Source organism: Caloenas nicobarica, chromosome Z (assembly GCF_036013445.1).
Source record: "Caloenas nicobarica isolate bCalNic1 chromosome Z, bCalNic1.hap1, whole genome shotgun sequence".
Lineage (NCBI taxonomy): Eukaryota > Metazoa > Chordata > Aves > Columbiformes > Columbidae > Caloenas > Caloenas nicobarica.
Genome location: NC_088284.1, coordinates 36,081,551 through 36,100,022, shown reverse-complemented (window position 1 = coordinate 36,100,022; position 18,472 = coordinate 36,081,551). Strand labels below are relative to the sequence as shown.

General features: G+C 43.0%; 1 protein-coding gene across 1 annotated transcript; it reads right to left on the bottom strand.

The window, feature by feature from the left end:
* Positions 1-7,494: 7,494 nt before the first annotated feature.
* On the bottom strand, positions 7,495-17,983 carry CDO1 (cysteine dioxygenase type 1). The gene is made up of 5 exons (XM_065656730.1): positions 17,684-17,983; positions 15,331-15,408; positions 13,185-13,342; positions 10,481-10,650; positions 7,495-8,251 (listed from the first exon to the last, which is right to left on the bottom strand). Exons 1-5 carry the CDS (start codon positions 17,878-17,880, stop codon positions 8,222-8,224), a joined length of 633 nt encoding a protein of 210 aa, XP_065512802.1. The 5' UTR covers positions 17,881-17,983; the 3' UTR covers positions 7,495-8,221.
* Between the last annotated feature and the right edge of the window lie 489 nt (positions 17,984-18,472).

The following is an 18,472-nucleotide window of genomic DNA, read 5'->3' as shown; positions in this document are numbered from 1 at the left end:
AAGACGAAATTTTTCTAGGCAGCAACAGAAATACAGACCAGCTAAATGCATTGGAAACTAGCATGGGGTTTGCAACACTTCTGTAGATCTATCAGCCCTGTTTGACAGAAGATCACCAATTTCAACGTGCCTCGATCCCCTTATTATTAAAGAACTTAATATTACTCACCTGCCACAGGTGAGTAGGAATAAATATTTTTAGGAGCTCAGATTATGCTGCAGGTGAGGCTATACAAGTTAGTTAGGTGTAATTTAACTAATTTGGTGTATCGGAGTCTGTTTCTCTAATACCTGTTCCATATTACTGTTCCATGATCCATGAAGGTATGGCGCTAGTGATACCACATTACATGTAAGAAGGCCACAATAATTTATTTTCTGTACCTTAAACATTTCATTTTTGTTGAGAACCTTGAGTACTTTTCCTGCCTCGTTTAAGAAAGCTTACAATTGGAATATTGCACTACTCTGCAAAATGCCCTAAAGACTGTGTTAACAAAAACTCTAAGTTTGAGGAGTCTGCATATGAAGCTGTTTTTTTCAAGTGCTTTGTGCCAACAGAGCAGATGCCAAAATTCAGACCAGGAAACTTAACCTGAGGGTTTTGTTTGCCCAAGACAGCAGAACCCCAAAGTAGGTAGTACAAGTGAAAGAACCTTTTTAATCTGAATTTCTGTTGCAATGAAGAAACGAAGTGCAAAAGCAGAGAGGGACACTATTTGTTTTAACTGATGAAATGGTGTGAGAAGAGGCTTTTCCTCTCACACTTGACTTTTGTCCAGAGTTTCTAATTCTGAATACTCCTTGTCAACGTGAAACACTGGATGTTAAAGCTTTTTCTCAAGCTGTGAGGGGGTACCTTTTCACTCATAACCATGTTCAGAAAAAGCCACAGTTGAAAGTCTCAGGTAATAAATGTAACCAGAATTAAGTACTCAGTCCCAGGAAAGGCCTGGGACCACCAAAATAAGAACCGCTGTCTCAACCAGTGTAAAACGTTGTAAGGTGGTTGATGACAGCATTGTTATTCCCACCCATGCTGAATAAAAATCTAGCCCAAAAAGGTGATACAGCTTCCTCCAACCTCTGAGTTTAAACAGGGTTATTTTTAACTTTTCCGTTGAAGCAAGCTTTTACAAATGCTGTTTTCTTCCCTACAAATATGCTTGGTAAATATTCTCATACTAGCAATCCCAGGCCCATTCAGAGCCCTACTTGCAGCTAAGGAATAGTTGTATGCTGCAGGTCTGAGTGCCTCCCAGAAGGTTTTTCAATATTTCAGTGTAAACTTCAAACCAGGGCTTCTATAACCATATGTAACCAGACCTCAAATGAACTTGTTTTTTTGCAGCAGCAACAGACCCTCAGCATTTACAGAGCAGTTCTCTAATCTCTGGAGCTATTCCTGCTCCTCAGGATTGCCTGTTCATACGCTTAGAACATGCTCTTTCGGGGTCATCGTCTAAGTGAGTGATCGACAGGTCTCTGCATGTAGTGCCAAGCACTCATACAGTTGTTTTGTAATTCTCTTAAGGGCAAAGCTTTGTGCCGGCCTGCAGACAGAAAGAATGGAATAAACATTTTTCAGCATGCTTATTCAGTCAGAGGGCTGGTTGCAAACAGATGATGTGTTGTGGGGACATCTTTTTCAGCTAGAGAGAGAAGAGAAGGTTCATTTTTTTGCCTGCTGTTCTCAGAGCTTCCTAAGATAGTGACTTACAAAGAAAATCAAACACTTCGCATTCATGGTGTGACTTACAATAAAAAACCAAACAAAAATGAAAAAAACCCACAAAGACACCGAGGATCTGAATCTGAATAATGAGTGGGAGTGGAGACAAGATGTAGCTGTCTTTTGGAGCATGAGTTTTGCTTTCTGGTCAGGAAACACGTTTTGCTCGTGGTAACTTTGTGCTTCATGTATATCTCAGGGACACTGGACGGATCAGAGTAGCATGTGCCACACAGTCCTCTTGTGTAGTTTCTGTAATTATTATGAATTAAGGAAGTAGGCTAATGAAGTTTCATCCTGTAAGAAATACATCAATTCACATTTAATCATCATGTTTCAGAATGCTGTCCACCACCATCGGCTGTAGGTTAGCCAGACAGCTAAACTAAACCTGGGAGAGCACAGGCCCCTGAAAGAATGTAAGTCTAAACCCAAGAGCAGGATGGACACGAAAAATAAACCAAAGCATGAGCCAACGAACAACATACACTTTACCTTTGTGGTTCAGAAAAGGATTTTTTTTTCCTACTGGGAAATGAAGTGCATATACAGTCAATTTTGAAATTATGTGTTCCTCTGAACCTACAATGAGACAGGAAGGAGGCACACCTCATATATCAAGAAGTTAGGCTTTACAAGAACATAATGTGCTCATCTGTCTTTACTAAACAACGTTAGTGAGCTAGAGAGTAAAAGCAAAGAGGAAACAGGTCTGGAAAAGGTGTAAGATGTTTCATTATCTGTTAAAAGAAACCCCAAACATTTATTGTGTAGCATGCAGGAATGATCACTCAGGTTAGAAGAGTTTGTCTATCCCTATTTTGAGGGTCATTCATCTCCAAAGAAATACAATGTAGTGTAAAGTACCCACAGGATTCAAAGATTTGAGATCTAATTATTGAATAAAGCTTCATATGAGCAAGAAAGGTCAGAACTAGTCTTGAAAGCCTGCAAAACTGGTCCATGGTGGTTTTGCTTCCTTGACTAGCCAGAGAAGCTGGAACTACTGTCCATTCCTGGAATGTAAGTCTGTGTGACATTTAGGGACAGCAAAGTCTTTCATGAGCTAAACCAGCAGTAGCAGAATATATAGTATAGTTGAAAAGTACTGAGCTTCATGTTGTTCTGCTTGTCTCTGCAGAGTCACTGTAGGCAGGTCACCTCTTTTAACCTTGAGAGGGCTATATTCTTGCAACACAGCTTTCTCTTGGCCATGAGAGGAGTGTGAAAAAAATAATTGGATTAGGTAGTGAATTAGCACACCTTTTGTGTTCGTGGTTTAGGGAAAAAAATTTGTAATGGATGCAGGGTTACATATAAGGTGGATTTTGATTCTGCTGTGTTCCTCTATACATCAACAAGGGAGGAAGATGAATAATGCTTAGACATCAAGAGGCTTAACTAAGTGCCACCCAGGCTGAAATAATAAGTTGAACTAATTTGTGTATGCTAAGATTTTGTACTGAGTTAGACAGAAAGTGACTCTAGGCTCAGTTATCCACAAGGGCATTAAAAAACTGTGTTTACGCAACAAGGGACCCTCTCCCAGCAACTATTTGTGTTAGAAGCTTCAGAGCTTCCACACCTCAGCATGGGAAGAAAAAGAGCTGCTCACCTACTGGCTGTACGTAGGTAGAAACTCCCAGAACACAGGTCCTGAGCCTCTATGAATCTAGTCCTCATCAGCCACAGCCACATAGGCGGGTAACATTTCCATTTCTGGAAGAGTCCTTGTTGTCAGCTTTTCTCTTGCATGTGGTATATGCCTTCCCAGGCACTCTTTGCTACAGAGCCTTTCCATGTAAAACGTGATCGATAAATCTCAACTTTTCTTGCAAAATTTCCACAAATGACTCTCCAAAAAACCAGCAAAACCACTGAACCCTTGCAATTTGCTGAATTCCTATAAATATTGCATTTCAGTCCACTCCACTCCACTCCACTCCCTACATCTTTCTGTTGAAGTTCCTTCACCAAAACCCTATTTAATGCACCAAATCATAGTTAGACTGAGTTCCTCCTGCTGTTGCCAGCCTGAATGATTTAGTAGTGTTAATGGTTCAGAGCACTATCTCTTAACACTGAAGGATCTTAGCCGTAACTCAGGTAAATACTAAACTCTCTTCAATTTGCAGTGACACTGCTCAATAGCACCCTCCCAGATGAAAGCATATGAAATGCCAGACATCTGTTCATTGCCCAGTGAAAGCTAATTGTCAGCCTACAACACGTGGCTACCTCATCAACTGGCCAGTTAGCACAGCTCCGAAGCTCAAGTACTTTCATGTGTTAGAAAGTTTAGTATCTTGGCTGTTCAGCCATAATAATGTGCAAACACTATTTTGTTTTTACTGGTTTCTATGTATTAAGCCAGCATAGGTTACCCGAACTTATCTGTGTAAGTGAAAAGTGACTTTATATCTCATTATATCACCTGACATTTATTGATTAAATATTGCTTTCAGTAGGTACTGGCTTTATGCTTGTGCCATACAGAGTACAAGATGTATGGTTAGTCCTTAGGAAGTAGCAAAGATGGTGGCCATGGTATGTGTTCTAAGGACTCTGAACACAATTAATAATTTCTCTTGAGCTTTCCTGTATTAGTGCCCTTTATGTTGGATAGGCTACTGCTTTATATATCTGATATGGTGGGCATAAGTACCTGGTAAGTACCTTGTTTTGAAGCCCTGAAATTCCTGTATTATTCTATGCAATGTATGATACCATGTTTACGATGGCTAAGCAGCATTTGGGACAACTTGTGTAGTTAGTTGCTGTCTTTTCTGCTTATATTTCCTTAGTGCCACTTGCTAGGCGTGTGTGTGTCTAGCTGGAATAATGCCTAAGTTTCTGTACCAATGGATCTTGGTACAGCTAGCTGCTGTCATCACTGCTGCCCTTGTATTCCAGTTCCCCTGACCTGACTGAACATGTGATCTACAAGCTGTTGGGTTTATCCTTTAATATTAGTCACCTAGCACGCAAAAGCATGATGAATATGCTATATTTGAAGTTAGTTAAGTAAACTGCTCATGTCCTATGAGAGGGGGAGGAAGACAAGAGGCAGTGCATGCAAACTGGAATACAAGACATTTTATCTAAACATAAGGCTTTTTTACTGTGAAGGTGGTCAAACACAGGGCATAAGCAATCCAGGAGGTTCCCAGAATGTGTTGATAACAACTTCCTTCTCCAGGTGATAGAGGAGCCAAGGAAGAGAGGTGCTATGCTGGACTTTGTTCTCACCAACGAGGACGGGCCAGTGGGGAATGTGAAGCTCAAGTGCAGCCTTGGCTGCAGTGACCATGAAATGGTGGAGTTCAAGATCCTTAGGGCAGCAAGAAGGATGCACACCAAGCTCAGTGCCCTGGACGTCCGGAAAGCAGTGATCTGGTTGGTAGAGTACCATGGGATAAAGCCCTGGAGGGAAGGTGGGCCTGAGAAAGCTGGTTAATATTCAAGGATCATCTCCTCCAAGCTCAGGAGCCATCGATGCATCCCAACAGAGAAGAAGGCAGGCAAAAACATCAGGAGGCTTCCATGGGTGAACAAGGAGCTCCTGGACAAACTCAAACGCAAAAAGGAAGCCTACAGAGGGTGGAAGCAATGACAGGTAACCTGTGAGGAATACAGAGAAATCGTCTGAGCAGCCAGGGATCAGGTTAGGAAAGCTAAAGCCCTGATAGAATTAAGTCTGGCCAGGGACATCAAGAGCAGCATGAAAAGCTTCTATAGGTATGCCAGTGATAAAAGGAAGACTAGGGAAAATGTGGGCCCTCTCCACAAGGAAATGGAAGACCTGGTTACTGTGGATAAGGAGAAGGTCAAGGTACTTAATGACTTTTTGGCTTCAGTCTTCACCGGCAAGTGCTCTGGCCACATCAACCAAGATGCAGGAGGCAAAGGCAAGGACTAAGAGAAGGAAGAACTACCCACTATAGGAGAAAATCAGGTTCAAGACCATTTAAGGAACCTGGAGGTGCACAAGCCCATGGGACCTGACAAGATGCATCTGCCGGTCCTGAGGGAACTGGTGGATGAACTTCCTAAGTCACTGTCCATCATATTTGAGAAGTCAGGGCATTCTGGTGAAGTTGCCACTGACTGGCAAAGGGGAAACATAACCCCCATCTTTAAAAAGGTAAAAAAGGAAGACCTGAGGAACTACAGGCCAGTCAGTCTCACCTCTGTGGCCAGCTACATCATGGAGCAGATCCTTCTGGAAACTGCACTAAGGCACAAGGAAAATAAGGAAGTGATTGGTGACAGCCAGCATGGTTTCACTAAAGGCAAATCATGCATTACATATTGGGCGGCCTTCCATGATGATGTTACAGCATTGGAGGATAAGGGAAAAACAACTGTAATTATCTACCTGGACTTGTGCAAAGTATTTGACACTGTCCCACACGACATTCTTGTCTCTAAATTGGAGAGACATGGATATGATAGATAAACCACTTGGTAGATAAGGAATTGGCTGGATGGTCACACTGAAAGTGTTGTGGTCAATGGCTCCACGTCCAAGTAGAGCACAGTAACTAGTGGTGTTCCTCAGGCATTGATATTGTGATCGGTGCTGTTTAACATCTTTGTCAGCGACATGGATTGTGGGATTGAGTGCATGCTCAGCAAGTTTGCCGATGACACCAACCTATGTGATGCGGTCGACACACTGGAGGGAAGGGATGCCATCCAGAGGGACCTTGAAGCTTGAGAGGTGGGCCTGTGCAAACTTCATGAAGTTCAACAAGGCCAAGCACAAAGTCCTGTACATGGGTTGGGGCAATCCCAAGCACAAATACAGGCTGGTAGGAGAAGGGACTGAGAGCAACCCTGAGGAGAAGGACTTGGGAGCATTGGTTGATGAGAAGCTCAACATGAGCCAGCAATGCGTGCTTGCAGCCTAGAAAGCCAACCGTATGCTGGGCTGCATCAAAAGAAGTGTGACCAGCAGGTCAAGAGAGGTGATTTTGCCCCTGTACTCCACTCTGGTGAGATCCCACCTGGAGTTCTGCATCCAGCTCTGGAGTCCTCAACATAAGAAGGACATGGACTTGTTGGAGCGAGTCCATAGGAGGCCACAAAGACAACCAGAGGGCTGGAGCACCTCTCCTATGAAGACAAGCTGAGAGAATTGGGGTTGTTCAGCCTGGAGAACGCTCTGGAGAGACCTTACAGTAGCCTTCCAGTACCTAAAGGGGACCTATAAGAAAGCTTGGAGAAGGACTTTTGGCAAGGACATGTACTGATCCCTGGAAACAGGGTCTCATAAAGTAAGTATTTCCTGGGCTTGCCACTGTGGAGGGAAATATGTGACACATCTAAAAAGGACACTGTTAAAACTTAAACTGCTGCCTGAGTAACCAGTAGACAACCTACAAGACTAGGAGACTTGCTACACATTACCCACTTGTCTTATGTACTATCTGCATTAAATGACTGGGACAAGCTCAGTGCAGACAGATTTGCTGATTTTGATACGTTTAATTAGAGTTAACTTTTTTCAAGATGGTTCTTTCCTTGTAACTAAATCTGGAGCATAAAATTAAGCATCAGTGAACTTGGTGGCAGAACTCCCACCAGCTTAATTGGGATCAGGATTCTTTGCATGTTTGAAATACTTCCAACTTTTTAAAGCCCTTTCTAACAGTGTATTACTTGGAAGAGATTTAGATGTACATAAGGAATGTGGATTTTGGGAAAATGTGATTAATATTTTAAATACTAGGAGAAAAAGGCTGAAAACTTTTACATCTGTGCACAAATCCAGTTTTATTTCAGTTACCTTTTTCAGTAGCCATACAGAATACTTTGGAAACTGGACATTAGCTGAATTAAGTATGATTAGTCTTATTAAAACCCCAAATCTCTGCCCAATCAGTTTTGAAAATCATTGTGCATGAAGCATTTCGTTGCTCCTTATTAAAAACAAGATCTCACAAATGAAATTGTAAAAAAATAAAAAGTAAAAAATGCGCAAAACTATCAAAATGGCCTAGAGCATTAAAACCTAATAGATTTAATTAAAAAAAGAGCTGCTGCTAGTTGTATCTAGCATACTACCTATAGGTACAAGTGACTGGAAGCTTAAAAATTTATATAGCTATTAATTACATTGAGACCATACATACACGTAGGCCTATTAAGTAGTGTCAGATGATGTTTAAAAACTCTATTTCTCATATTCTCAGTGTGGTATCACAAGTGGAATTAAAAGGAGGCTAGAATCAGAAAGCAAACTACTTAATTCTGACAGGAGCCTAAGAAAAGGCATCTAACCTCAGAAGTAGTTCATGGCACTAGTTAGCTTAGTGTCCCATAATCAGGGTTCACTCAGGGGAAATGTGGGTGGCCTGGAAGCTGCCCTAGTGTTCTTCTATATACAAGGTATAGAAATGTAGGTGGCTGTTGGCCTTAGCTGTGCATGTCTTCTATCCCCGGTTAAACATTCAGCAGGTCTTGGGCAACACATGCTGGTACCCCTCAGTTGTTCTCCTGTGGCACTGCTGTTGCCTAAAAGGAAAGAGGAGAGGTTGTTGTTTTAAGGAAACAGTTACCATCTACTTCACGTTCTCAGCAGTAGCCTTCATTCCTGGAGTAGCTCAGCACCTTAAAATACCTAGCGTATTTATTTTCAGTACTCCTTGCCAGAGTTTTATAGAGGGCACTGTGCATCTAACAAAATCACCCTGTCCACTAGCCCTGTGTGACCACGAGCAAGCCCACAGCAGAAGGGACAGCTGAGCAGTGCTTCCTCCTTCAGGCTGTCTTCCCAATACTATGCTCTGCTTTGTTTTGACAGAAACTGCTTGAAAGTTCAGCTTGGAAGACAGGCTGCAAAGAGAAACCACCTTCCCCAGTAAAATTCCTGACAGCAGGGACTGATGTGGTATGACACCCAAGACAAAATCAGTTTTCCCTCAGTGAACTTTCACATCTGTGTTTTCATGGTTTGTACCTGAGCTGCGTAAACAGCTACTTCCATGAGCAGGTCCTTGGACATACTACATACTATTTTAATTATTAGGCCTATATAACTTCTTATGTATTTACTGGAGATTTAATTAATTAAGACTTCATCATGGCCAGAAGTCACTAGGAATTTACCAATGTGCTTTACCTGCAGAAAAATTTAAGACAAAGAAGAAGCACCGATTGTTCTTTAGCTAGGCAGATCTTCTCACTCATAAAAGATATACAAGTATAATTTATATTAATCTCTTGGCCATTTTAACTTATAGCTCTCTCTCTTCCTACGTCCTTTTGACACGTAGTAAGCAGAAAAAAGTTTGATTTTCCAGTCAGCTTTCCAGAAATCCTCACTGAAACCAGGTTTTTGTAGCATGAAGGCATTTCAGGCAGCTGGATGGCCCAGACTTGCTACCACTTTCACCCTTACTGGAATTCAATTTACAGGAATTCACGAAAAAGACCCAATGATTAAGATTTACCTCTCTCCTGTAAGCCAGATCCAGTTTCCCATAAAAGGTACAAACATTGCCAGATGGTTACAGATCAATAAAAGGAAACTAGTCCAAGTCAGAACATCTAGTCCCGCTCGTTATCTTACTTACTTAATATTCAGTAAACACTTAAAACAAAAAGAAAGCAAACACTGAATTCTGTTGTGAATTTTGTTCGACATTTTTCCATGTTAATTTCCCTTTAAAATATGAATTATAGGTTTGAGTTTACTTTCTCAAGGGCCTTTCGAACTTGGGAAGGTGAAAGTTTCTGTTTCAGCTGTTTGGTAAAGTAGTAATCACGTAATGTGACAAGCTTCAAAGAAATCATTTACATAGTACTTGTTGATTATATAAAACTTTAACTGGATCTTACTAAGGGCTCACTCCAGGAAACTCCTGGGCACTGAATTTCTGGCTTCAGTGAAAGGTAAAAGTGTTCTGTATCTAACAAAACCAAAGTCTTTGAACCTCTGTGGCTGAACATCAAGAATCTGTCTTTTTTCCTTGTATAAGTAGTTATGTTTCCCAATGCATGGAAAAGCACTAAAAGGAACTCTATTTAACTCTCCCAGATGTCTTAACTTGGTCCCTCAAAGCTGATTTTAAGATTTATTTTCTATCTAAATAAAATCTCATGCTATTGCTCAAGAATGCGGACAACAGCCAACTAGCTTACTCTCACTCTCAGCGTAAGTATTTCTGTGTCAAAGTTTTGATTTTAAAGAATTAAATTAACTTTATTAATTCTTTACAGTAAGCTACAAGGTTTTAAACAACTGACTTGAAATATGATGCTTTTTGGCAGAACAGTGTAGGCAGGAAATGTTACACTTGGCTTAAGCTGGCCAAAACAATGCAGCTGCTTCACAGTTTTCCATTGACTGGGCTGCATTTACCATCATTTGCTGCCTGAAGCTGCTTAGCGAGTAGCAGAATGCTCATGAATCCTGCTCCCTGTTCAGAACCGATCTCCTGCTGATAAAGGGAAGGCAAGCTACAAAGCAGCAAACTCCATACGAAGGAGGTGCAAATTGACAAATCGGGTAGTATTTGGAAACAGGTTTTATGATGGTCCTGGAGGTGGATGCCCTGGGAAAGGCAGGGCCTGCCAGACCTCCTGCCTGTCCTGGGGCACTGGCGATCTGCCCTGTACAGGCAGGAGAGCCGTGCGGGCAGGAGGGCAGTGCAGGCAGGGGGGCAGCCCCTTGTACCAGTCCCCAGGGACCGAGGGCTCAGAGCCTGAGGGTGGGCAAGGAGTGTGTTATCTCATACTCACACAGACAGTCCTTTCTCCAAACTGGCTGTAGAAGGTCATCTTGACTTTGTGCTTGTGTCCAGTCCTCTGATCGAAGGTGTTGCAGCTGTCGAAGGGTGGGCTGTACAAATGCAGGCTAACAGCAGACTCTGTGTGGCTTATGTTCTCCACACGGTGCAGGCCAATGGAGTCTACACCAGCAAGGACATGAAATAAGAGGTTGTGTTAGTGGGAACATTTAATGAGATCTCAGATGCCTGGAAAAATGCTTTCTAAACCAAAACTCATGAGCAAGCCAGTTAGGCATGCCCACACTTTTATGGGCTACACATAACTTGGTACAGAGAATTTGACTGCTGTTCTCTAGCACTGATTCCTAAATACACTGGTGATTCAAAATGTCATGGCCTTCTGCACTTCATGTAACTTCTGGATTATTTGCTACAGGATAAAGGCCAATAGGAATCCAGAGACACCTATGGAAGGCCATGCTGTCAGTAATTTTCTAGCTATGATTCCCAAAGGATGTCAAGGTTATCTACTTTCCTAGGAAAAGCTGTTGTTATAGATGCTCCAGAAGTAGGAAGGTTTGTATTTCTAAAAATCGGCATGACATTCTACAGGGAAAAAGTTTTTGTATTGCTAATTCAGAGACCGGTAACAAAGATATTGGTCACATTAAAGGTCAGCTACATGTATTTGGGGCACGGACTTAGCACGGACTTAGGGACAGAGATACAGTTGTATTCTACTGCAGGCATCTGTTTCTTAATCCTTCCAATTTATTAGTTTGGAGACTAGCTTTTCATTTGTCTGCTCTTTTGACTAAAGTGACAAATTAGTAGTGACTGGCATACCTCCAACCTTAACTGAATAGTAAGCATAATTGAACATGTAACAAAACAAGGTACTGTCTGTTGTGTGGTTAATAATGAACTAATGGCACTTTCTAAGACAGTGGAGTAGAAACCAAGCTCATACATAAAAATGTAAGATATGAAGAATCACATCCACAGAACAAATTATTTCTATTCTACACTAAAGTGGAGTTTTTGAGTTACTTAAAAGAGACCTTGAATTTAAATTTATGACCCTGCTGTAAAAACAACTCAGGCCTTTGTACTTGAACTAATATTTTATATAATACCTAGACCTGTATTGTGCAACATAGGCATGATACCCTAAGAACCATGAGTACACTCTTAACTCTGATACGTTTGAAGAGTAAGCCCTGAGTGTTGCTAACATACTTTATCAAAATAGTGGACATAGGGGAAAAATGTCCCAAATCTATGCTCATCTAATGGGACACTGTAATAAACTCTGTTTAATGAGTTCTAATCTGAAAGTACAAGAGCAACCAAGAAGCATGCAATAGAAACATGAAGGTCAGTCACTATTGCAGTAGAGCAACCAATACACTATCAGTGTTTTCCATCTGCTTGTTTTACCTGTTTCTATTAAACCAAAACATCTGTTATGAAACATTGCAGAGATTCAAACTGCCTCAGAGAACTGGATACCAAATTTCCTTATATCAACCAAGGAAGCTTTGGATCAGATGCACGCAGGGTGCAATTGCTTGCATCGGAAAGAACTGCACGGGTAGGAAAACCTGACTGAGTCTGAGAACCCATGACCTTGGCACAGGAGCATCAATTGATACGTCAAGCTCTTTCTTGCATCCCCTATCCCATGGATTCTTCGTTTTCACCTAATGTGGCATACCTTCATCTGAGGGCTGCAGAGCACTTGTCTTTTTTGCCCCAATGCCCCGACCCTGGCTCGGTCCATAACCCAACATGAAGCTCCCTCCAGCAGCAGAATTCCCAAGCTCAGCTCCACAAGGTGCATGCTCCAGTTTTTAACTCATCGCATAAAAGGCAGACAGCTCCCTTTCCTGACACTTTGCCTTTGTTCTGCTGAACTCATTGCTGTTCAGTGTGATGTGCAATGTCTTTCAGAGCATCAGAATATATCACATCAAGCTGGTCACTCCAGGATGGCCTCCAGCACACCACAATATGGTGATAGTTACACATACATGTAATGGCACGGATTTAGGTACCTAGGGAGCCTTACTGGTGGAGACTCAGTCATCTCTCAGCATCTGTGGAGTCAGACTTTTTTTTGTAGATTGGGTAGACGTGAGCATTTCAATTCTGCTGAAGCTGCATGTCAGCACTATCACAGAATCACTACAGTCGTTGATTTGGACAAGAAAGCACCACTGAGGATCAGAGCTTCTGCCCATGGCTGGTCAATTTATTCTATACACAGCTTTTACATTTTTGACCCAGAATTTCCATGAGTGACCAAAAGTATTTTTTATTTGAAAAAAACATCAAGGTGGTTAAGCTCTCTAAACTTTGGTTCCCTTATTTCTCACAAAATACTATTTAAGGTCTATGTTTACAAGCAACTTAAGATAGTTATTAGAGACTGAGTGCTGAAGGCTGCTTGGTCTAGAGGAGATAACCGGCACATTTAAGTGTCAAGCAATTGCTGCAATACCTTAAGAATGAGCTCAGAGGACATTTTTTGTTGTTTGTTTTACTGAACCTAAATACAGGTTTGTGCAGAATCTAGAGAGCCATGTTCTTAACTGTGCATAAAGCCATTAATATTACACTGTTAAAGGCAGGATACTAGAGAGCAGATGAACTCATCTGTTAGGAATAAGACTCATGGACATGTAGTTGTCAAAACAAGCTTAATAGCTTACCATTAATGTAGGCACACTGATTTTCCCTCAAAACTCGTTCTGATTTCTTAGTCATTTCACCATTGCCTTTTTTCTCAGGCCATTCAAACAGAGTCTCCTTTAGGTTTCCCTGGAGGATCTTCATAAAGCAGTGTGAGTCAGTGTGATCATGGATGCTGCTATATATGCAAAAAGAATAACCAGACTCAGTGTGATATAGGTACATAATGTCGGTACAGCAAACAGGACAGATGGTGTAGCCGATTGTATCTGGACATAGCCCTAGAATGAAATGCCATTGCACAAAAGTCTTAGGGAAAAACAAAACAAAACAAAACATTCACAGTGACTAAGGCATGCCTACTTCAACCTGCTACTTCAGAAATGTACTGAAATAAGCTCGCATACAACAGGACTTGGAGAAGGGTCAGATATTCATCAGCCTATGACTTTGCCACAGAGAAATACATAGGAAGTCTGGAGGAGGGAGGAGGACAGAAAAATGGTTCAGAAAACAAAAACTCTTGTGGGCCAACAAACAAAATGATGCTTTCCACAGTGATCCCAGGCAGAGGCTGGTATAAACTTGCAAGTATACCTGGCACATGCAGATCCACCGTACTCACTCCCAAAACATGGGAGAAAGGAGCTACTTCCACATAATGGCCTCTTTACTGCTGGGGTGTGCAGCCATTTATTTAAGAAAACATGCTGTACCTCCCTACTCTGACGGTACTAACTACAGCCACCTACAGTAAGCTGTTAATTTCACTAGTTCAGCAAAACATGAACAAACCAGCAGAATCTAGTATGGTTTGTCTGCTTGCTAGATGCCTCTTCTTGCTCTGAAGCATGTTTTAGTTGCTACATTTGGAGACGTGGGCTAGATAAGTAATTTAGTTTTGGTTTTATTTTTTTTGACTAGACAACTGACGGTTATGGAAGTCAATGGGATTAGGACAAAGGGAGAAGTCTGCACCCACTGGGGGCCAGGGAGAAGGGGGAATTTGACCCTCCCAGAAGTATCGTGCTAATGAGCTTCAATCAAAATTTTGTACTTGTAGCTTACTCTTTTCAGTAAACAAATGTCAGGGTTTCTTACAAACCGAGATGCTGAGAGAGCAGAGCTTGCTTCAGGCACGGAACGGTCCACAGATGCCACGTTGTCATGCTCCTTCCACAAGCCATGAGAACAATCTGGTCCTCCTTGTGTAGGAAGCAAAAACAACTTGTGGTCTCTGTCCAGCTCTAGCAAATGCTTGAATCGTTTGACATAAATTACAGGCTTTGTGGGAACAGCCTGTAAGAAGTAGAGGCTGTGGGCTTGGTTCCTGGATCCCTCAGAGTATAACATCATGGCATCCCCTAGAGAATACTGTAAATATTCAATTGTACTCTCAATTAAAACAAACGAAAACACAGCTCTGACATATCCTTAGGTTTTCTATTTATATGCGAGAATTATCAGCCAAAACCTGCAAGTTTTGTTATTCCATGTTTTAGTTTAGCCAACATTTTGTGAAAGACTCTCCAACGGACAGATCCTGCCCTCATGTTTGTAGGACTACACAAACCAGTGTAGAGCCTGTGCACACAACTCCAGAGGATGCATCAGCAGTGTGCTCTGTTTTGAGGGAGGAGATGGGATGCATGAACCTAGAGAAACCCAAGTATTCCATGAAAGGGGCTCCCTTCTCACAGCTTGCAGTCCTAACCCGAACCTACTTTTCTCATTTTGTCACAGAGGCGGGATTCAAACATCATGGGAGAACAAAGACTATTTAAACTGCAACAAGTCCTTCTTCTGCAAACAAGGTTTTACAAGTCTGTTGTGTGGGACAGGTTGAACAATATCTGTTCAACCTGTCCAGCCCATAGGACCCGCTGTATCGCTGGAACTAAAACTTTCTCTGACAGAAGGGAAGCTTAGATTTGGTAGAAGAGCAGAGCATTTTTAAGAGAGTGTCCATGAGGCACAAACTTGAGAAAGATATAGCAAATATTCAGGACTGCTATACCAAGAGGAGCTCTGCACAGCTCAGTTTTCAGTTATTTTCACTTTTTCTGATAGCTCACATAGGGCTGATTATTTGAGTCTTTTTGTAATGATAGTGAAAGATACAGTGGCTTTATATGTTTGCTAAAACCATAGTCTTTGGATACAAACCTGCCATGCCCTTCACCCCAGCACAAGATCATCAAGTTGAACTTTCCATTTCCATTATCCACAAGATTCCTTGTATACCTGAAATACAAAGTGTTTGCTTTTTACTGTACTGATATGCCTATCAAAGACGAAATTATACAAACATGTCTGTGAAGGAAGGTTGTGAATATAAAAATCCTTTTTTGTCTTTTTCTTGAAAGCCAAGTTTTACTTGGAAAATGTGAAATTGTACTTTTAAGCTTTTTTTGGTAAAAGTTACATTCATGGGAAGAAAAAAATGGACATATTTTATAATCATACTGGTTCTGAATAACATAGAAGATTGGAGTTTGGGAACTGTAAGTCTAAGACTAGCGCGGTAGACAGGATCAAATCAAAATAGTTATTGAATGAAGTCACCTCAGCAGCTGGCTTATAATTAGAAACAGAAGACTGCAATGAAACAAGAAAAATACATAGTCACATTCTTCTGCAGTTCCTTTTCAGATATTCTTGGCTTTCCTTCTGTTACACAGAACTCATTTGTACAAGACAAAAAACCCACAGAGAAATAAGATGTCAGGCTTTCCGTACATGGTCTTCCTACTCTGTTCATGAAAGCTCTAGGTCTTTTACTGTACCATTTGTGTGTGAATAAAACACCTGTGTGGCAATTTCTGCCAGCATCTACTTCTAAACAAAGTTTATGAGACCGAATTTATTAAAAATATTTTTCAAGTGCTAACTTATAAGTAACACAGAATAAGCTTGCTTCTAAAGTCTTTTTATCAATATGTACATTCTAAACTGTGATTTGGCCTCAAGGCTTGAAAACAATTGTAATAGCAACAGCTTATGTTTGTTTCCTTGTACTCTCCTGCAAGCCTCCCCTGAGCTGTTGCTCATCTCATCCTGTTGAAATGTTGTTCACTAGGGAAGGCACTGGGATTTTGCACTGTACATTGCTTTTCATAGTGGGGCTTTTCTGACCTGGGGCTGGTGCTTCTAGCTGTTATGGTGCAAGTAACCCAGCGGAACCTTCTGGTTTTGTTTTAGCTTTAGCCATGACAATTTGCACTTTGCCAATAAAGCAAATATTTATGCCAATGACAAGATGCCCAGCTCTCGCCTAAAAGATGCAAGCAGAAAGGCACACAGAAAGTGCACTGATATCAACTGAATGCTTTTTAAATAGTTTCCCCATAAACTCACTATATTCTAATAAAGATAGGATGCTTATAACTACTTACTTTCTAAGCATAACATGTGTAGCTATATGCTGCCTCTCAATGCATCCACATTTTGTGTGTATATTAGGTAGACATATTTTTCCTATGATGTCAGAACAAAAGCAATCAATGCTGGCATTCAGCTGAACCTTTCAAGTACCGTTATTTCTGTACAGCAGGTCTGGCTGGCCAAAAAAAAAAGAAAAAAAAAGCTGCTATGCATACTTTTCATGTTAGCACACTTCGTTTTTCCTATTCTTAGTTTCCTATTCTTAGTTTCCTATGTTCTGTTACAAATTTTGTGATTTGTTCTGAATGGAGGATAGTCAACACCAGGTGAAAGGATGCTAAAAAAAAAGTCAAGCCAGAGTGACACTTGCATGATAGCAAGGTGAAAAGGAAAAGTTGTGGAGGTTGGGGGCGGGGGGGGGTGTTATTGTATTTTTTAAAGAAAGTGCTCAAATAAAATGTATTTATATTGAAACTTAAGCCACCAATGGCAGGAATAAATCAGTTGTTAGCAAAGTCGGAGGGACTCAAATCCCTAACAAGTATTTTCCTTCCTTCTGGCAGACAGCAAAAAGCCTCGACCTGCACTACCGCGGAGGAGGAACAGACTGAAGCGTTAAGGCCGGGAAAAAAAATACATGCACCGGTTCCTCTACAGACACGCAACCCCCGCTTTGGAGTGGTCTGCTCCCGCCGCGCAGCTGTTTCTGCTGCCTACCTACCTTTTTAAAAATTTCTTTTCCAGTTGTTAAGGGTTTTTTTTTGTCGCTTCTGCGTGTTTCTGTCTGCTCCGAGGGTTATTCCCGCGGGACTAATGGGCGACACGCCTCGGTGGTCCCCGCAGGACCGCAGCCGCGAAACCGCCGGTGCCGGGTGCGGGGCGGCAGCCGCCCGCCCGTATCGCCGGTGCGGCCACCGGCCGCCGCCGTCCCGCCCGCTCCCCGGCCGGCCCCGCCGCGGGGCACCGCATTCTCTCTCTGGGGCCTTTGCCCTTCGCCACCCCCGGCTCTATCGGCCGTGTTGGGGGGCAGGGGGGTGGGCGTCCCGGCCGTCTCCGCTCCCCGTCCGCCGCTTTGCCCCGCCGCGGGCCCCACTTACACGGTGCGTGGGACTCCCCGCTCCGGGGTGTTTTGTACCTGTACTGGTCGAATTTGGCGTACTGCAGCCACTCCTCGGGGTTGCTCTCGTACGACTCCATCAGCTCCTGCACTTCCTCCACGCTGACTTTATCCTCGGCGAATATCCGATGGAGAATGCGGATCAGCTCCTCCAGGCTCTGCGTTTTCCACATCTCCGTCTGCACCGGCTGCTCCATCACCGCCGGTTGCTCCATCGCCGCCAGCCGCTGCCCGCAGCCGGACCCCGCCGCCTCCCTTTATGCGTCGGGAGGCACGGCGGGAGCTTACCACCGCCCCGGCGGGCGGAGGGGCCGGGCGGCGGCGGGCGGGCCTTGGCCACCCGTGCCCGTCCGCGGGAGAGGGGCCACCGACCCCAGCGGGCGGGGGCAGCCAGAGCCGGCTGCAAGGGCACGCTTCGCACCGCCTGCTTCTGCCTACCCGCCGTCAGTCCATCCAGCGAGCCGGGGCGGTGCGGGCAGATCCCACGCTAAGCCCTGGGGCAGGCGGGCAGGCGTTTGGCTCCTTGATATCCCCGGTGGAGGGAATACGAAGAGGAGAAGTGGCTGTCGCTGCCGGGCGGAAAGCACCTCTCCCGGCAGCAGCCTCCACGCAGCTCTTGCTCTCCCTGCCAGGCCTCTTCGCATCCGCATGTTCATCCCTTTTGCACAAGGTCTGCGGCTTGCAAAGTGCAGCCCGCCGGTGCCGCCGTTACTTAGACCATAGAGGAAGAAGCTTCCAGGCAGATAAGCTGCAACAAGGAAATGTTAGTTTGAGGCTGGCTTTACAAAAATGGATGTGGAAGATCTA

Bases quoted from the DNA above. Each gene is read 5' to 3' on its own strand.
- CDO1 (XM_065656730.1), bottom strand. From the start codon at position 17,880: ATGGAGCAACCGGCGGTGATGGAGCAGCCGGTGCAGACGGAGATGTGG. The intron at 15,409-17,683 runs GTACAAAACACC...TTTGTATTTCAG, and splicing joins GCCAAATTCGACCAGTACAG to GTATACAAGGAATCTTGTGG. The intron at 10,651-13,184 runs GTAAGCTATTAA...TTGCTGGTGTAG, and splicing joins TCAGTGTGCCTACATTAATG to ACTCCATTGGCCTGCACCGT.